The sequence below is a fragment of the Malaclemys terrapin genome, chromosome 12 (genome assembly GCF_027887155.1).
Source record: "Malaclemys terrapin pileata isolate rMalTer1 chromosome 12, rMalTer1.hap1, whole genome shotgun sequence".
Taxonomy (NCBI): Eukaryota; Metazoa; Chordata; order Testudines; family Emydidae; genus Malaclemys; species Malaclemys terrapin.
In genome coordinates, this window is record NC_071516.1 from 1,089,706 (window position 1) to 1,108,180 (window position 18,475).

The 18,475-nt window shown below is 55.0% G+C and overlaps 1 protein-coding gene across 1 annotated transcript; it reads right to left on the reverse strand.

Moving 5' to 3' along the window:
• Nucleotides 1-1,436: 1,436 nt before the first annotated feature.
• Nucleotides 1,437-15,843, reverse strand: LOC128846430 (WAP four-disulfide core domain protein 2-like). Its single transcript, XM_054045526.1, has 4 exons — nucleotides 15,603-15,843; nucleotides 15,163-15,297; nucleotides 2,899-3,052; nucleotides 1,437-1,611 (listed from the first exon to the last, which is right to left on the reverse strand). Exons 1-3 carry the CDS (start codon nucleotides 15,826-15,828, stop codon nucleotides 2,901-2,903), a joined length of 513 nt encoding a protein of 170 aa, XP_053901501.1. The 5' UTR covers nucleotides 15,829-15,843; the 3' UTR covers nucleotides 1,437-1,611; nucleotides 2,899-2,900.
• Nucleotides 15,844-18,475: the final 2,632 nt, after the last annotated feature.

The following is an 18,475-nucleotide window of genomic DNA, read 5'->3' on the forward strand; positions in this document are numbered from 1 at the left end:
CCCTGACAGTGCCCAGCCATGGGGCCAGTGCAGCCCAGCCCTCTGGATGTGGCCCTTGCTGGTGCCAGAGTTGTCTCCATCTCTGTGCTCTGAGGCCTGGGGAGCCCTTTCCCCATGTGGTCCAGGCCCCTATGTCCCAAGCAAGTGCGAGCCCCCTCCTGGCAGCAGGGAAGGTGAGGCAAAGCCAGAAATAGAGGGGTCAGGACAGCTTGGATGCCCAGGGTGTAGACGGGTCCCTGTGGAACGAGGGAATGAGCAGCAGGTGTCACCTCTCCCTGAGAACGGCTCCTGGGCACATAGAGGCATGAGGGCACCAAGCCAGCTTGGCTACGTGTACCACGGCTGGGCCCGAGAGCCAGCCCCCGGGGAGAATCACACAGGCAGAGCCCAGCATGGGAGGCAACGACCAGCCCTGCTCCTGGGGGAACCTGGGCTTCCGGCAGCAGCCCTGGGGTGCTCCGGCTGAGCCAGAATCCAGCCATGCTGCCTTTGGGGCCATGCCAGGCTGCTGACAGCACAGGGGCCCAGGACCGTGCGAGAGGCAGGGCCGGCAATGGTGGGAGGGGTTCAGGTTTCCTCATTCCTTTGGCACGGGTGCCGCTCGCCCTGCCTGGCTGCATCCCTGGCCCTCTGCCCGGGCGCCCTGACTGTTTGCTTGCCCCAGGAGCAGAACTGCGTGTTCTGTGTCGCAGGCGGAGCCACCGGCTGTCCCGGAGGGGCACGGGGGGAGTTCCGGGATGATGGGAATGAGGCACGTGAGGGGCTCTGTGTAGCTGCCCAGGCCTGAGACCCGGGCACAGCCCAGCAGGTCCTTGCAAAGAGCGGTTCAGCCTCTGCCAAGGCAGGATGTGCTGTGGCCGGGGGGAGTCACCCAGCCAGGCAGTGTGCCAGGCCCCGCCAAGCTGCAGGGCTGGATTCATTGCTGCATCACTTCAGGGCCATTCCACGAGACGTGCAAAGAGTCTATGCCTAGGCCCTCCCAGCCCTTGCTGCCCCGTGTCTTAGAGCAGAGACACGATGCCAGGAATGGCCCAGCTCTCTCACCGCTGCTGCCCAAGGGCCGGACGGAGGTTACAGTGCAGGAAGGGGCTGGACAAACTCAGTGTGTGGGGGAGAGCAAGGTGTCCAACTGCCCTGTCCCAGCCTGGCAGGACCAGGAGGGCACCACGGGGGACATTCTCAGCCCCAGCCCTGGATTGTGCACGGACAGCTGCACCTGAGTGTAGGTGTAAATTGGGCAAGCACCCACTTGGAAAGCCATTTGCACGGTGCAGAGCGAGCTGGTGCAATGTCTGAGGTGAGGCAGGGGTGTAGGACTGGAGCCCAGCTGGGCACCTGGGCCTACGGGCGAGGCAGGTGTACTGGCGGAAACAGGGGCGCAGGGCCAGGTACCTGGCCCAAAGAGCTGGAGAAGATGCAGACACGACCACCAGAGCTGCAGGGTGAGGCTGTTTTATTGGGGTCTGGATGTGCTGGTCCGTGAGAGCCCTGGGCAGGGAACTGGGGAGCAGGACAGCTCCATGCTGGGGCACTGGGAGTCGTGTGCAGAGCGACAGGCATTTCAGAGCACCACTCCTCCTTGGCCTGGTGATGGGCAGTTCTAGGAGGCATCTGCAAAGGGAAGGTCACACAATGAGGAGACAGGGAACAGGCTGTGAGCAGGACTCACTGCCCACCCCATCAGCACGGGGTGCACGGATGGTGCCGACAGTGAATTGCCTCCTGGGCACTGCCAGCCCCTGCTGGCCTGCAGGCTGTGTCTAGGGCCCTTCACGTGCCCTACTCAGCGTAGGGAATCCGTACGGAGAGCCCGGCTGGAGGCCTGGGGCCCAGGCTGAGCCCTGGGGCCAGCGGAGATCTCCGGAGGGGAGGCTGGTGCACAGGATCAGCCCTGCCCACCGTGACGCCCTGGGCTAGGTTGGGATTGGGGTGATACTTGTTCTCCGGCTCTATTGTCCTGCTCTGCAACGCCCCAGTGACAGGCCGGCCCCATAGGGCAAATGACACTGACTACCTGAGGGGGGACAAGGAGCAGATCTCCCTCCAAGTCTGGCTGTCTGCCCATCCTCATGGCCTCTGGGCTTCTCACATAGCTGTGCAGTGAGAAAGGAGATCCCACAGTGCCTGGCCATGAGACCTACGCACAGGAGATAGGTGGCAGGGCACCCCGCACCCTAACTTCCCTGTAAGCTGTGTGGCCATGCAGCAGGTCAGGGGACCGGTGACCCTAGCCCGCCCCCACCCTGCCATGGCTGGGACACCCCTACTCCAGCCCAAACCCAGCCGCGGTGCCCCTCCCCTCCCCCAGCCCCCACTCTGCCACAGCACCCCTCCCCCAGCCCAAACCTGCCTATCCTGCGGCCCCAGCCCTGGAGCTGCCGCAGCAGACAAAAGGGACCTCTCCCCCTCCAGCCCAGGTGTTGCTGTGGGGGGGTGGGGGGAAGTCTCCTCTCCCCCCATCATAGCCCTGGAGGCGGAGCCCCCTCCTGCACCCCAAACCCCTCATCCCCACCCCCACCCCAGAGCCTGCACCCCCAGCTGGAGCCCTCACCCAACCCTCTGCCCCAGCCCTGAGCCCCCTCCCACATTCCGAACCCCTCGGCCCCACCCCCACCACATGAATTTTGTTCTGTGCACTAAGATGGAGGCGATGTGTCACATAACAAAATTCATTCCACACATGGGTGGGAAAAAATTAGAGGAACTCTGACCACCACCCCACTCCACACTGCCGCCCCGGAGCGCACCCAGGGGGAGGGAGGGGGAGAAGAAGAGGGCTGTGCTCTGTACCCCGCGGCCCCAGAGCGCACACGGGTTCTGTGCTATCTACCCCGCGGCCCCAGAGCGCACACAGGGACTGTGCTCTCTACCCCACGGCCCCAGAACTGCTACGCTCACCTTTAAAAATTTGGCCGGACACACGCCCGTTTGCGACAGCCATTGATGCAGCACTTCATGGTCCCTGTGCATTGCGAGTCCACTGTGCATTGGTTCTTGCACAGGCCCAGTAAGGGGATTCCGCCTGACACCAATGGGCACGAGCCGGGTTTCACTGGAAGGGCAGGAGACAGTGTGAGTTCCGCGTGAGGGTCCCCGGCCCCTGGGCTCAGGACCGGGAGCGGGGCTAGCTGCTCTGAAAGGAAAGTGTCTGCACCCCAGGGGCACGACCTGGCTCAGGGGCTCTGTGCGAAGGAGACAAGGGGCCTCACTTTCCAATCAGCCTCCTTATGTGCCCCTGCCTTGGCTGCGTGCAGCCCCAGCGCCTGTGCACGTAGCCAGCTCTGGGCGCACACATGCACGTGCTTGGGGTCAGGTCTGCTGTGCCGCCTGAGAGACAATGCCTAGCCACACGGCCGGCAGGGGCGCTCCTGTCGCTGTAGAGAATCCAGTTCCCCCGGAGACGGAGCACTCTCCCGTCGACCTACCTCGGGGCTGAAGGTGAGACAACAAATCAGAGATAACAGTGGAAAACCCCAAGATTAGCTTCACTTAAGGACTAACGATCACCGAGCCCCTGGGCTCCTCACTCGTGCTCTAACTGGCCACTAGATTGACTCGAGCTACGACAGACTGCTAACTATAAGACTATCTGGAGGACATGTGTGTGTGTGTGTGCGCGTGCGTGCTCGCTAACACTTGTGTTTTCAATAAACGCAGCAGATTGTCTTTTCCCCTGAAAAAGATCCCGTGTGCTTCTTATAAGCATAACATTTTTGGTGGAGAATTGCGAAAGGGGGAAGACATGCACTGTGATTGTTGAAATTATTGCTAAATACTTCTAAAAGGTATCCCATCTGTATCAAGTGATCCATCAGTCAGGTGTGCACACTCCCGGTCATAGACGTGCCAGGCAATAGGGGAAGGATTAGAGTCCTCGCTCCGACCCATCTCTTAGGGAAAACTATACAGAGAAGATCTATACAAACTATCTAGGTATATACATCCCCCCAGTCGTAGAGGTGCCGGGCCATAAGGGGGAGGATTAGACTCCTCACTCCCACCCATCTGTCCAGGAAAAATTGCACAGGTGAATATACCCCCCGTCGTAGCAGGATCAAAAGGTAGGGGGCTTAGCGTTTCCCCCTCCTGCTCTGCCAGGCAGAGTTTTTAGAGGGTATAGACTGTGTGTGTTGTGTAAATCCCAGCACAAGCGTGGGCACATAAGGAGTAGGTTTCTGTAAGACCTCACTCTGAAGGATATAGGAGTGTGAGTGTCACTGAGTGTGGGGGGACACAAGGCCCTGCACCCCCAGCTTCCTGCGATTCACCATGACTCTCAGCCAGCCAGTAAAGCAGAAGGTTTATTTAGATGACAGGAACATAGTCCAAGACAGGTCTTGCAGGCACAGAAAACAGGACCCCCTCAGTTAGGTCCATCTTGGGGTCCCAAGGGCACCACAGCCCCACTGGGGGGGGTCAGAGCCCCGTCCGGGCTCTCCTCCATTACCAGCCAGCTCCTCAAAAACTCCAACTCCCTCCAGCGTCTCTCACCCAGCCTCCTCCGGCTCCTCCCCCAGCCTTTGTCCAGTTTCCTGGGCAGAGGTGTCACCTGGCTCCAACCCCCTTCCTGGGTTCTCACGTTACATGCTCAGGTATCTTCCCTCAAGGCCAGTCTCCCATCCCCCAATGCAGACTGTCCCAGCCAAACTCCCCACTCAGCATTCACAGACCACATTAAGAACAGTCCCAGGTCGTCACATCGAGATATTGTTGTAATTTCACCATTTTGAGAGAAATGTTTAAGGAAAGAGACCACGAGGGGTGGGGGTTAGTTAAGGAGCCCACCCTCCTCACTAAATTGGTAGTGGGACAAAGCCTGTGCCCATGGGAAGGGGCTGTTCAAAGAGGAAAGCAGGATCGGGCCCAGACAAGCAGGCAGACAACAGACAAAGAGCTTGGAAAACAGGTTGGGAGCCCTGAGGGCAGAGTGGCAGGGGTAAGGGAAGCAGTAAGTCCAGGCCTGGGGATTTCAGCTCCCTGGGTCAATACTGGGAATGGTGAAATCTGGGGGATGAAAGTGTCAGTTTGGGAGATAAGCAAGTGATTGAAGGAAAGAGTGAGACGTTAACCCTGCAGAGGCTGGGGGGAATTAAGCAGCTAAACTTCATGAAAATGTTAAAAAGGAAAAGAGTTCTAGAAAGAGAATTCTTGGATTCTTTGCAGCCATTCTGAAGGGAAAATGGGCCCATTTCCAAAGGAATGTCTGTAAATAAGTCAGGCAAAGAGACAATCTGATTTAAATTATTTGACTATGAACAATTTAGTCAACTTTGCTAAAAGAACATAAGGAGTTTCTATTGGAAACTAACTGCTCCTAAATGTATAAACGAAGCAGTAATCTATGTACAGCTGTGTAAAAATGAAAGCAGTGTAAGGGGATGTTAAGAAAAGTGTGTGTAAGGATCTGTGTGTGTAAATATATTGGGTAAATACATGAGGTTTTAAGGATCTAAATCAACACTCCTGATTTGTAAAACTCTTGTTTTGTAAGTTTAAGATAAATTGGTTTTGTTTTGTTTTTAAATACCACTAAAAATCCATTTGAATCTTTCATTCAAAGTTGCAAACCTGACCGACTTTTTGCCACACACAGGTAACTGGTGGTGTTTGTCTTTGGTATTTAGCATTTAACTCTTAAGGTACCTCAATGTTTTATAACGTTCAATATCTTTTTAAAGACCAAAGTCGTGGCTGTAGCAGGGCAGTCAAACCCAGGAGGATGGGAAGAGAGTCTGGATTTGGTTTTTGGTAACTAAAGAGCAGCTAAGAGCTGTTGTAAAAGAATAAGAAATGAAAGAAGTCAGTGCCCCTTAAGAGCAACAGCAGGGGTGAGGTGCACAAAACAAAAAAGCAACATTAGGAACACTGAGCTTTAAGGTGGCTCTGTGTAATCAGACTGTCGCTTTGATAAAGTTTCAGAGTAGCAGCCGTGTTAGTCTGTATCCGCAAAAAGAACAGGAGTACTTGTGGCACCTTAGAGACTAACAAATTTATTAGAGCATAAGCTTTTGTGGACTACAGCCCACTTCTTGCTTCCGAAGAAGTGGGCTGTAGTCCACGAAAGCTTATGCTCTAATAAATTTGTTAGTCTCTAAGGTGCCACAAGTACTCTTGCTTTGATAAAGGTACATGAAAACTCTGAACACAAAAGAAACAGTTACACCTTATGTAAAAATGGATCTGGCTAATATAATATTATAGAAGTTAAACTATGGAAGAAATGTGCATTTTTCCCAGGACATGTGCAGTGTCCATTGTAGAAGGGGTGAGAGAAATGCAAACATACCATCCTACTTAATTAAAATCCTTTTAGGGCTCCAAAGGGAGCCATCATAGGTTGTGTTTTCTTTTTCAGATCACTGTGTGTTTTGAAAGCAGGAGTTGAAAGTAGAAAGAAATCAAAACTCGGGTGGAAGTTGATTGTGTCCCTTTTAAGACACTTCACTTGCATCTGAAGAAATGAGGTTCTTACCCACGAAAGCTTATGCTCCAATACTTCTGTTAGTCTCAAAGGTGCCACAGGACCCTCTGTTGCTTTTAAGACAGAGTCTCTGAGCTCTGCTGATGGCTTTGGATCCAAAAGCAAGCAGGAAAGCATCTGTGGTAATGCAAATTACCTAGCTGATAGAGGAAGGAGAGAACTGTCCATAAATGGCAGCACAAAGGGGCTGCAGATAAAGGACAGACTTGGTCAGCAAACAAACTACCTGAAACCAAAAGGCTCCAATTCTGACCCTCCAGTCCAGAGGAAGGTGGAAAAAGGAGTCAAACCTAAGAATAAGAGAGGGAACCCTAAGTAGAAAAATGCAGTATGCACAGGGCTGAAATCTGAAGACAGGTACAAAAGGGGTCTGCTTATATGCATGGCATCCTACCTTTTAAGTCACCCAAACCCCAAGGATAGAGTTCATGGTATAACAAGATACCTTGAATAGATTTGATGCGAATGTCATTGTTAGCATTAAACATTGGGATAAAAGTAATGTTAAGAAGTATCCCTGTAACAATGGATAGTGTGTATGATTTTTTGAAAGAAACCCCCCCCACCCCCCCACACCCCTTTAAGGTCATATGGTAATGATGCTTCTCAGCTATTCCCTGTGAATAAACTTCAAGCTCAGCACAGCAGAAAAGACATTACAAACTTGGTCTGCTGTGTAAGAAGGGAAATGGAGGTACATCACCTCATGAATTTAATAACTGAACAGTGGGATAATTTCCCCTAAACCCTTAAAAGGTAGAAGCCATTGAAACCTGGCCTGCCTATAGAACAAACACACAGAAAGTATGGGGGTAATTCCTCTGTTTTGCCATGTGGCAAATTGCTGGCACTACTCTGATGGGTCTCGCACTCTCTCTTCTTGGGGGGGGGGGGAATGGGGTTCAGGGCACCATTTCTTGCCCCTGAACTGGGATATTAACTGCCCCACTAGTGTCCTAGAGGAGGGGAGTGGAGAGGGAGGAAGGGACCCAGGCCCGCCCTGTACTCCGGGTCCCAGCCCTAGGGATAGCAGTAAACCACTTGAACTAGCGGTTCCTTCCCCTGGGCTACTTCCCTCTCCTGCCCTTCAGCTTGTGGGGGCTTCCTGCCCTCCCTCTGCACAAGCCAGGTGTCCCTTTACCTAGGATCTTGGTCTTCTTAGCCCACCACAGCACTTCTCCAAACTTTCCTCTGCTACCCTCTGACCTGCTCTCTGCTTCAACCCCAATCCGCTCTACTTCAACTCCTTCCCCTGTCTGATTGAAGCAAGGGGGGGGGAGGGGTTTCAGGTGCTTTAATTGGCTTCAGGTGCTTTAATTAATCTATAGCAAACTTTCTTCCCTCTACAGGGAATAAGGCTCCCGTCTAACCCTCTTCTGCTGCCCTCTGGCCATGCTGTATCACAGCCTGCAATCAGCAAGGGTATTTGTAAAAGGAAGGGATATTTTCAGCAATAATCTCCCACCCCAAAAGGGGGAGAAACATGTTCTTTTTGTCTTTCATAAAATCAGAAAAAGCTGGTACCAGCTGAAGAGCAACCCAGAATACCATTGATCTACTGTCGCGACAAAAATTGTCTTTTGTGTTGTTTGTTTTGTTGCTAGCATTGTTGTGTATTGTGTTACCAAAAAAACCCCAAAAAACAAAAAACCAACCTACTGCATTAGGCAGAAAAGGATTAATACGAATTTTCACTGTATTTACAGAAGCCAATGTTGCAGAAGGGCAGAGGTGAAGGAATGCCAGTCTGTTAACAGGGAAACACCCTCAGGTAGCAGACACCATATTAGGAGGGACTGGTTTTGGAGCAGGGATTATGAATACTGTAGACCTGGAGGTAATTAAGAATAAATTAAGTTCCTTGTCACAACTGCAAGCTAGTCTCATTCACAAGCAGGCAGATAATACTGTGGATTTGGTACAAATAGATCTGGGAAACCTAAAAGCAACACGGAATATGTGGCGGTGGCAAAACACCACCTCCTGGCTGCTGTATAAACAACAAATAGAATTAGGGAATAAAACAGCCTTGGCCATAGAATGTACTGAGATGCAAATTCTTAGTTTAGCATCACTTGAACACAAAATGTTTTGGGTAATATCTGGGAATGTTTGGGTATTAATGCAGCTTTTAAAACAATGGAAGAGGTCCTTGTTTGACACCTACAAATAGGAATGGATGCATTATGTTTCCAGCATGGTTAAGCCTGATTTGTTATTCGGTGAAATTATTGTTAAAATTGCTCACCGACAGTCCGGGGAGACAGAAATATGGAAAGTGAGCCCACTCCCAAAACTGACATGGGATCTTTTTGGCTACCCCGGGTTATGGGTCAGTGGGCTGGGAAAGAGGAGAAATGATTGGACACCCGAGGGTGTACGGAGTGGAGCCCTCAGAAATGGGTGTGCTTGTCCCTACCTGTCACCACAGAACCAGGCAGCAAGGACACATCATTGGGAACATGTGTATGGGACAAACTAGAAAAGGTGATGTGTTTTGTACAACGGACAATGTGCAGGTGTTACAGCCTGGGAAACAGATGCAAATATTAGCCAACCCCCAGTGGATGAATGTAGATGTAATGCCCATGTATTGCTTCTCGGCTCTCTGCGAGCTGGGAGGTGACAACATTAGATACTAGCAACCACACGTACTATCTACCAAAGATAGAAGAAGCACAGAGCACTATAACAGCTACCCCGGTTAATTTCTTTGTTCCCCATGGCCTGGATTGGCGCGATCTACCTGATCACGTGTTATCAGAAACAAGGTGGCTCAGTTTTTACAACAGACACAGAGGGATACAGGGAAGCTGTCATTCAAATATTACATGCAAATAGAGACATGCAGAACTGACAGCCTACCGCTGGCACACCATTTTTACAGGCTTGTCCCCGACCTCTAAGGGCATATTGTCTATTGTGTTTCACCCATTACTAGTTGTGTTTGTGTTTGCTTGCTAGGAATGTCTTATATGTGCTGTTGGACAAACAGAATGTTTATTAATTTACAACCACAAGCTCAAATTGTCTCTCAGTATATTGCTATGAAACAATTGTATAAAATATGACCCAGTCAAGAATTGTTCTTGAGGGGTCAAAAGGGGATATGTAGTAGTAGGATTTTATGTTTGTATTTTGGATAATTTAGAATGAAAGATATCACAATGTAGCCTGTATTAATGCATGATTTGCCCATATCCGGCCAGCCACTCTTTTGGAATAGCAGAAAGCAATGGCCTAAGGGGTCATTGGTAGAAACGCATCAGACAGGCTGCCTGTGTCTGAACTGATGTTAAGGCAGGAACAGACCAGAACAGTCCCTATCGCTGATTGTGTCCTTTTGTTTTAGGATAAGTTTTCATTACAGTATTTGCTAGAAGGTCTTGTTTCTTATCTGCATTGCAAACGAAGTTGTGTAAGGTTCTTTTGTAATCCCTTTAGTAACCATATAACCTTTTCGAAAATGGAATCCTGTCTGAAATTCTCTGTACAATTGTTTGGGGTGAGTAAAGGACGTGTGCATGGTTAAGGATGAGTGTGAAAGCCTCACAAATGTCCAGATGGTCAAGAAGAAGTGAGAGACTTGGAGAGTCAGCAGGAAACAATCAGAAAACATCCATTGTATCTGATGCTAAACGAGTTAGCAGCATCGACAACCTCAAAAGTGAGGCAAACACCCCCGCTGGCAAGACAACAAATAAGATATAACAGCAGAAAACCCCAAGATGAACTCCACTTAAGGACTAACGATTACAGAATGGCATTGCAAAATCCATAGACTAAAGTGGGAATTTACAACCATAAAGCTGGGGTGTTTTGCCATAGAACTCTGGGTTCAGTCCTGCAAAGCCTCAGCGCATCGGATCGCGACCGACAGAGCCCAGCTCCTCACCCATGCTCAATAAATGCGGTGTATTGCCTTTTCCCCAGAAAAAGATCCCCTAGGCAGGGCTCCCCTCTCTGGGGATTATCCCAGGCAGAAGCTTTCCCTAGCACGGCAAGTAGCTTGAGTGTTCCCTTTCTTACAGAGTCATTGACTTTAATGTCAGACGGGACCATCCTGATCCCTCTTGCCTCCTGGCAATTCCTCACCTTCAGGCATTGCTCTCATAGGATCATAGAATCTCAGGGTTGGGAGGGACCTCAGGAGGTATCTAGTCCAGCCTCCTGCTCAAAGCTGGGCCAATTTCCAACTAAATCATCCCAGCCAGGGCTTTGTCAAGCCTGACCTTAAAAACCTCTAAGGATGGAGATTCCACCACCTCCCTTGGTAACCCATTCCAGTGCTTCACCACCCTCCTAGTGAAAAAGTTTTTCCTAATATCCAACCGAGACCTCCCCCACTGCAACTTGAGACCATTGCTCCTTGTTCTGTCATCTGCCACCACTGAGAACAGCTGAGCTCCATCCCCTTTGGAACCCCCCTTCAGGTAGTTGAAGGCTGCTATCAAATCCCCCCTCACTCTTCTGCAGACTAAATAACTCCCGTTCCCTCAGCCTCTCCTCATAAGTCATGTGCTCCAGCCCCCTAATCATTTTCGTTGCCCTCCGCTGGACTCTCTCCAATTAGTCCACCTCCCTTCTGTAGTGGGGGGATCAAAACTGGATGCAATTACTCCAGATGTGGCCTCACCAGTGCCAAATACAGGGGAATAATCACTTCCCTCAATCTGCTGGCAATGCTCCTACTAATGCAGCCCAATATGCCATTGGCCTTCTTGGCAACAAGGGCACACTGCTGACTCATATCCAGCTTCTGGTCCAGTTCAGCAGCCCACCAGCATTGTGTGTCCCCAGCCTGGAGACGGGACCGAGTCTCGCAGAGGTGCAGCAAGCAATATACATGGGCTTGGGAAGAAGGGACTCCTGGTTTCCTGAAGCCCAAACACGTCTCTGCTGGCCTCTCTTCGGCTGGAAGGAGGCTGCACAGTTTGCTGGAGTGCTCTGAAGGGGCCGGAGGTTGGAGGAGCAGATATAAGCAGTTCCTGACTCTCCTTGGCCTGCTGTGGTGACTGACAGGCAGAGCACCAGGGCTTCCTCCCTCCCCGCGGGGCACAGGTCGGTGTGTGTGTGTGGGGGGGGGGGGGCGGCTGCCTGCCACAGCTTCCAGAGCATGTGGGGCAAAGTGCAGCTGCCCTGTGCCCACTGGATCTGAGCAGTCAGCCTGGCACATCGCATGCGTGGATCTGCAGGGCCTGGCTGGGGGTCTCACGGCACTGTAACTCCACTCCCCGCACTGGGGCCCTCCTGCCCCCCGCCGCACAGGCTGCAGTCTGCTTCCCAGCCAAACCGGGCTCAAAACCGAGCAAAGGCTGGGCAACTTCTGCTCAGAATAACTGCAGATCCTGGGGGGCAGGAGGGGGCTCAGGAACATGGGGCCGTGCATTTCTGTGCAGGAGACTACAAACTTAGGGTTACCATATTTTGTGCCTCCAAAAGGAGGACACTCCACGGGGCCCTGGCCCCGCCCCCAGCCCCGCCCCCTCCCCCGCCCCAACTCCGCCCCCTCCCCAAAGTCTCCGCCCCCTCCCCTGCTTCCCGCGAACATTTAATTCGCGGGAAGCCTGGACAGGTAAGGAGGGTGTGGGGGGAGGAGGTGCGGCCCAGGCTGGCCCCCCCGGCGGCGCCAGCCTGGGTCGGCTCGGGCCCTGGGGTGCCGGCCCTGGCCCCCGGCCGACCACCCCCGGCCCGCCCAGCACTGCCGGCCGGCCCCCGGCGGCCCAGCGCACCCCCCCGGCGGCCCGGCTCCCGGCCCGACCCCCCGGCTCCCGGCCCCGCGGCCCAACGCACCCCCCCCCGGCGGCCCGGCTCCCGGCCCGACCCCCCGGCTCCCGGCCCCGGCGGCCCAGCGCACCCCCCCGGCGGCCCGGCCCCGCGGCCCAGCGCACCCCCCCGGCGGCCCGGCCCCGCGGCCCAGCGCACCCCCCCGGCGGCCCGGCTCCCGGCCCGACCCCCCGGCTCCCGGCCCCGCGGCCCAACGCACCCCCCCCCGGCGGCCCGGCTCCCGGCCCCGGCGGCCCAGCGCACCCCCCCGGCGGCCCGACCCCGCGGCCCAGCGCACCCCCCCGGCGGCCCGGCTCCCGGCCCGACCCCCCGGCTCCCGGCCCCGCGGCCCAACGCACCCCCCCAGCGGCCCGGCTCCCGGCCCGACCTCCCGGCCCAGCGCACCCCCCCGGCTCCCGGCCCAGCGCACCCCCGCGGCCCCGGCCCGGCGCACCCCCCCGGCGGCCCGGCTCGACCCCCCGGCCCCGCGCACCCCCTCGGCGGCCCGACCCCGCGGCTCCGGCCCGGCACTGCGCCCCTGGACCCCGGCCCGGCACTGCGCCCCTGGACCCCGGCCCGGCACCGCGCGCCCGGCACCGCGACCCCGGCCCAGCCCTCCCTCCCGATTTTCCCGGACATGCCCGGCTTTTGGGGATTTCCCCCCGGACGGGGATTTGAGCCCCCAAAAGCCGGACATGTCCGGGAAAATCCGGACGTATGGTAACCCTAACAAACTGCCTTCAGACATGCCTGTCTGCCTGAGTTTGTGCCCCACCCAGGGCCCCACCTAAGAAGACCATCAGAACGGCCATAGTGGGTCAGACCAATGTCCATCTAGCCCAGTATCCTGTCTTCCGACAATGGCCAGTGCCAGATACTTCAGAGGCAGGGAACAGAACAGGGCAATTATCGAGTGATTCATCCCCTGTCATCTACTCCCAGCTTCTGACAATCAGAGGCTTATGGACATCCAGAGCATGGGGTTGCGTCCTTGACCATCTTAGCTAATGGCCATTGATAGACCTGTCCTCTAGGAACTTAGCTAATTCTTTGCTGAACCCAGTTATACTTCTGGCCTCCACAACATCCCCTGGCAAGGAGTTCCACAGGCTGACTGTGCGTTGGGTGATGAAGTACTTCCCTTTGTTTGTTTTAAACCTGTTGCCTGTTAATTTCATTGGGTGATCCTGATTCTTGTCTCATACAAAAAGGTAAATAACACTTCACTTTCTCCACCCCAGTCAAGATTTTATAGATCTCTATCACATCCGCCCTTAGTCATCTCTTTTCCGAGCTGAACAGTCCCAGTCTTTGTAATCTCTCATGCATCGAAGCTCTTCTATACCCCCAATCATTTTTGTTGCCGTTCTCTGTACCGTTTCCAGTTTTAATCTCTCTTTTTTAAGATGGAGGTGACCAGAACTGCACGCAGTATTCAAGATGTGGGCATACCATGGATTTATATAGAGGCATCATGATATTTACTGTCTTATTATCTATCCCTTTCCTAATGGTTCTTAACATTGTTCGCTTTTTTGACTGCCGCTGCACATAGAGTGGTAACAGCTAATTCAAACCCCATCATTGGAATTCTGTTTTCCAATGTGCATTACTTTGCATTTATCAACATTAAATTTCATCTGCCACTTTTTGTGAGATCCCTTTGTAGCTCTTCGCAGTCAGCTTTCGACTTCACTCTCTTCAATAATTTTGTACCATCTACAAACTTTGCCACCTCACTGTTTACCCCTTTTTCCAGTTCATTTATGAACATGATGAATAGCACCGGTCCCAGTACAGACCCCTGGGGGACCCTGCTATTTTCCTCTCTCCACTGTAAAAACTGACCATTTATTTCCATCCTTTGTTTCCTGTCTTTAACCAGTTACTGGTCTATGAGAGGACCTTCCCTCTTATCCCATGACAACTTACTTTGCTTAAGAGCCTTTGGGGAGCGACCTTGTCAGAGGCTTTCTGAAAAACTAAACACACTATATCCACTGGATCATCCTTTTCCACATGTTTGTTGACGCCCTCAAATAATTGTAATAGATTGGTGAGACGTGATTTCCCTTTACAAAATCTGTGTTGACTCTTCCTCACTAAATCATGGTCATCTATGTGTCCGACAATTCTGTTCTTTACTGTAGTTTCAACCAGTTTGCCCAGTACTGAAATTAGGGTCACCGGCCTGCAATTGCCAGGATCACCTCTGGAGCCTTTTTTAAAAATTGGTGTTACGTTAGCTACCCGGCGCAGCCCCCACCTGGGGCCCCAGCTTGGGAACTGTGCAGCGCCCGGCACAGCCCCCACCCGGGGCCCCAGCTCAGGATCGGTGCAGCGCCCGGCACAGCCCCCACCCGGGGCCCCAGCTCAGGATCGGTGCAGCGCCCGGCACAGCCCCCACCCGGGGCCCCAGCTCAGGATCCGTGCAGCACCCGGCACAGCCCCCACCCAGGGCCCCAGCTCAGGATCGGTGCAGCGCCCGGCACAGCCCCAGCCCGGGAATGGTGCAGCGCCCGGCACAGCCCCCACCCGGGGCCCCAGCTTGGGAACGGTGCAGCGCCCGGCACAGCCCCCACCCAGGGCCCCAGCTCGGGAACCGTGCAGTGCCTGGAATGGTGGGGGCCCTCCCTGCACCCGGGGCCTGCGGGTACCACCACTTAGTACAGGTGCAGTATCGGTTCTGACCAGAAGCCCAGCACGGTGGAGCTGACCTGCAGACAGCCCTTGCTCCCTTCACACACCCCCGCCCGCGCCACCTGCTACTTCAGCACATCCCGGCCGCTCAACACACCTGGCAGTGCAAGGCGGAGCCCAGTTCAAAGTGCTCCCAGCCAGTAGCCCCTGGGCAGGGCAGTGGCGGGGACACAGTGGGCCGGGCGACACGCAGAAGCGCTAAGGGCGTGCGTTACCGTTGGGGAGCTGACAAGACCATCCGCAGCTTGTCTGGCAGCACTTGAGGTTCTCCTCGCAGTCGCTGTCGGCCTGGCATTGCTCCGTGCAGTTAGCCGCCTCCACCACTGTGTCTGGGCACACGCCCTCTTTCTCTGAAATGGGAAAGGCCCACGGTGTAGCCAGGGTCACACTGGTCCCCGGGAGAGGGCCAGGCTGTGGGCCCGGAGGGCAGCGAATGCATCCCCTGTCCCCGAGGACCAGGGCTCACAGACATTGTTCATGGCGAGAGGCCCTGGAGCACCTGAAAGCTAGAGGATGTGGGGCCAGGTCCTGGCTCCATCCTGGCTCTCAATGCACAAGACCCCCTCCCCTGGGGGTCCCTCCAGCCGAAGGGCTGCGTACATAGGACCGGTGCCCTCGGCAGGGACATGGGATGGGGCGTGACGTTCCTACTCACTGGTAATGTTCTGGCCAGATGCAGACGGCAGCTCGGCCCAGAGCGCCAGGAGCCCCACCAGGAGGACGATGCTGCTGGACTTCACCATGGTGCTGTGGGGAGCCGGCTCCGACTGTCCAGACCTACCCAGGCTGGACTTTAAGCGTTCCCACAGGCGGGGCTGCAGCCGGGGAGGGAGGGGACTGGTTCCCAGGTGATTTAGAGGAGAGTCGCTCTCCCTCTTCATTCCATTGCACAATCCGCAGGTATCAGGTATCTGCTCTGGCCCGCCTGCGAACCAGGAAGTGAGAGCTCAGAAGGGACCCAGCATCTTCTGTAGTACACAGTGGGCAGGCTGACAGCACGCTGCTGCGGCTCCCGGGCAGCCCCCCAGAGCCACCGCTGGCCCCCAGACAGGGGGGGCCAGGGCAATTCAAGAACTTGCTTCTTATGCGGGTTTCTTGGGAGCAGCTGGGGTTTGCAGCTCCCCCGGGGGTGTTTCTGTGCGTGGCACATCTCAGTGGCTGCTGCGTCCTGGTGAGCGGGAGAATCGCTGGCTGACCATGCTCCGTGCATTGCTGAGTGTGGCACCGAATAGCTGTGCCCTCATGGCCCATCGAGACGGACGGCTCAGTGTCCGAGAGCTGGTGCAGCGGGAGCAGCCTGGGTCCCCCCAAACTGCAGCAGGCTGGACACAGGAACCCAAGGACTGTGATTTCATCAAGTCACAGAACTTAAGGCCAAAAGAGACCCTTCGATCATCCAGTCTGACCTCGCGTAGCTCCCAGGCCACCAAATTTCTCCCGGCCCCCAGTGCTGAGCCCAACCACCTGTGGTTGACTAAAGCACCTCCCAGAAAGGCTCCAGCCTGCATGAGAAGCATCGAGAGGAGACTCCACATTTCCCTGGGGAGTTGGTCCAGTGGCTGATCGCTGCCTGCACTGTTAACAGTCTGTGCCTTACGCCTGACTGACCGTCTAACTTCCAGCCCCCGGCTCCTGTTCTGCCGTTCCCCACCAGATTAACCAGCCCTGCACTGCCTGGGACTTTCTCTCCAGCGAGGGAGGTAACAGGGAAATGTTGAATGGCATTGGGCCTAGAACTGATCCCTTAGCAACCCCCTTAGAAACGCCCCCCTGCACTGACGCTTCCCTGCTTTGGGTTGGGGCCGGGGCGCACTGACTCCCTACGGCTTGTGGGAATCACTCAAGCACAGCTCTGCTGCAGGAGCCTCTGGGGTGGAAAACAACTGCCACTGTGCTAGCAACGCTCCCGCCTCGTGTTTGGGAGGGGACAGGAAGAACCTGCAGAACCTATAGTAGCTAAAGGCCTGATGGAGCACAATGGAGCTAACATGAGCGCAGGCCCTCGGAGAGCACGGGGATGGGCTCCCCTGCATACAGTGAGCCCACCCAGGGCTGAGAGCAGTTCCCACTGTCCCAGGTCAGAGGAAGTGGAGCAGTTCGGCTGAACCAAAAGCCTGGGAGCATTGGGATGGGAGTAGCAGATGCTGCACCCATCCCTGTAGCCACCCAGTAGCAGAGTCCTTTCACAGACCGTAATGAATTCAGCGTCTCAGTGCGCTCAAGAAGTAAGGGAGGGTGTTGTCACTCCATGTTATGGAGCATGGCAGGTGAACGTCCACGTCTCCTTATCCCCACATCTCAGGTGGGGAAACTGAGGCACAGCCAGAGACTGGCTTGCTCCAGGCAACATTGGACACGGAAACAGCATCTGCTGCAGACAGATGTGTCCGTGTCACAGGGACACGGCACAGGCTTTGGGCACACGCCTGGGCTCCGGGCAAGCTCTTGAGGCTCTGAGGTCACACCGAGTTTGGCAGCTCTGTCCCTGTGCACATTGTCAAGTAATTTAAAGTCCAGAATCAACAATGAGGCAAGGTGTGGAGCAGCCATAAATCAACAGGCTGTTTGCTCTCGCACACTCTGCTCTGGGAGTGCGGGAGCGTCTACGTAATAACAAAGCCAGGGCTGACATCGCAGGAGAGGGCGAGGAGAGGGCTCTTTCATATAACCCACACCTGTGCCGGGACTCCGTCAGAGCGAGGAAAAGGGAGGACAAAGCAGGGAGTGAACCCCATAAATCCTTCCCCATGGCCCCATGGGGAGGGGCAGCAGCCACGTGTTGATCCGTGTGTGGGGCCCACTCCTCCACCAGGCACCGGCGGAGGCACGCTCCCAGATTACCTAGTGTCTGATCTACACACACAGGCCCAGCTGTGTCATGCACAGGCTGGAGAGCTACATGCCCAGCCGGCTACCGACGGCCACGTGTGTGCACAGCTGGGGGAGCTGAGCTGAGGCGCACAGATTGCATGTCTGGAGCAGGTGTCAACACCAGGTACCAGGGGGGTCCTTGCTCCCAGGGCCGGCTCCAGGCACCAGCGAAGGAAGCAGGTGCCTGGGGCGGCCCATAGAAAGGGGCGGCACTCCGTCCGTTGTTGGGGCGGCACGTCCGGGTCGTTGTCGTCGGCACTTCGGCGGCAGCTCATTCGGCGGCGGGTCCTTCACTCCCTGTCTTCCTCCTCGGCGGCACTGTTTTGTTTTGTTTTTTCACCGCTTGGGGCGGCAAAAAAGCTGGAGCCGGCCCCTGCTGACGCCAGGACTCGGGCCGTGGGGAAGACCGATGCCTCAGCACCTTTCAACTGCATCACAGTAACAGTGTCCAGCCCTCGTACCCCACAGCAGCCAGTGACAGTTGGCTTTGATGATGTAAACTTCTAGCTTTGGTTTCCATTGGCTGGTGCTGTTGTCACTCAGTAGCCTTGCTAGAGCGCTGCGTTGATGGTGCTCCGGTTTCTCTCGCTTGGAGCAGACTCTGGTTCTACTGGTGAAGCTGAAGCAAGCACTCTCTCTGAAGTGGTGCCCGTTCAC

Coding starts and splice junctions, on each gene's coding strand:
- LOC128846430 (XM_054045526.1), bottom strand. CDS start 15,828: ATGAAGAGGGAGAGCGACTCTCCTCTAAATCACCTGGGAACCAGTCCC. Junction 15,298..15,602: donor ATCTGGCCAGAACATTACCA/GTGAGTAGGAAC, acceptor TTCCCATTTCAG/AGAAAGAGGGCGTGTGCCCA. Junction 3,053..15,162: donor GTCTTGTCAGCTCCCCAACG/GTAACGCACGCC, acceptor CTGCCCTTCCAG/TGAAACCCGGCTCGTGCCCA.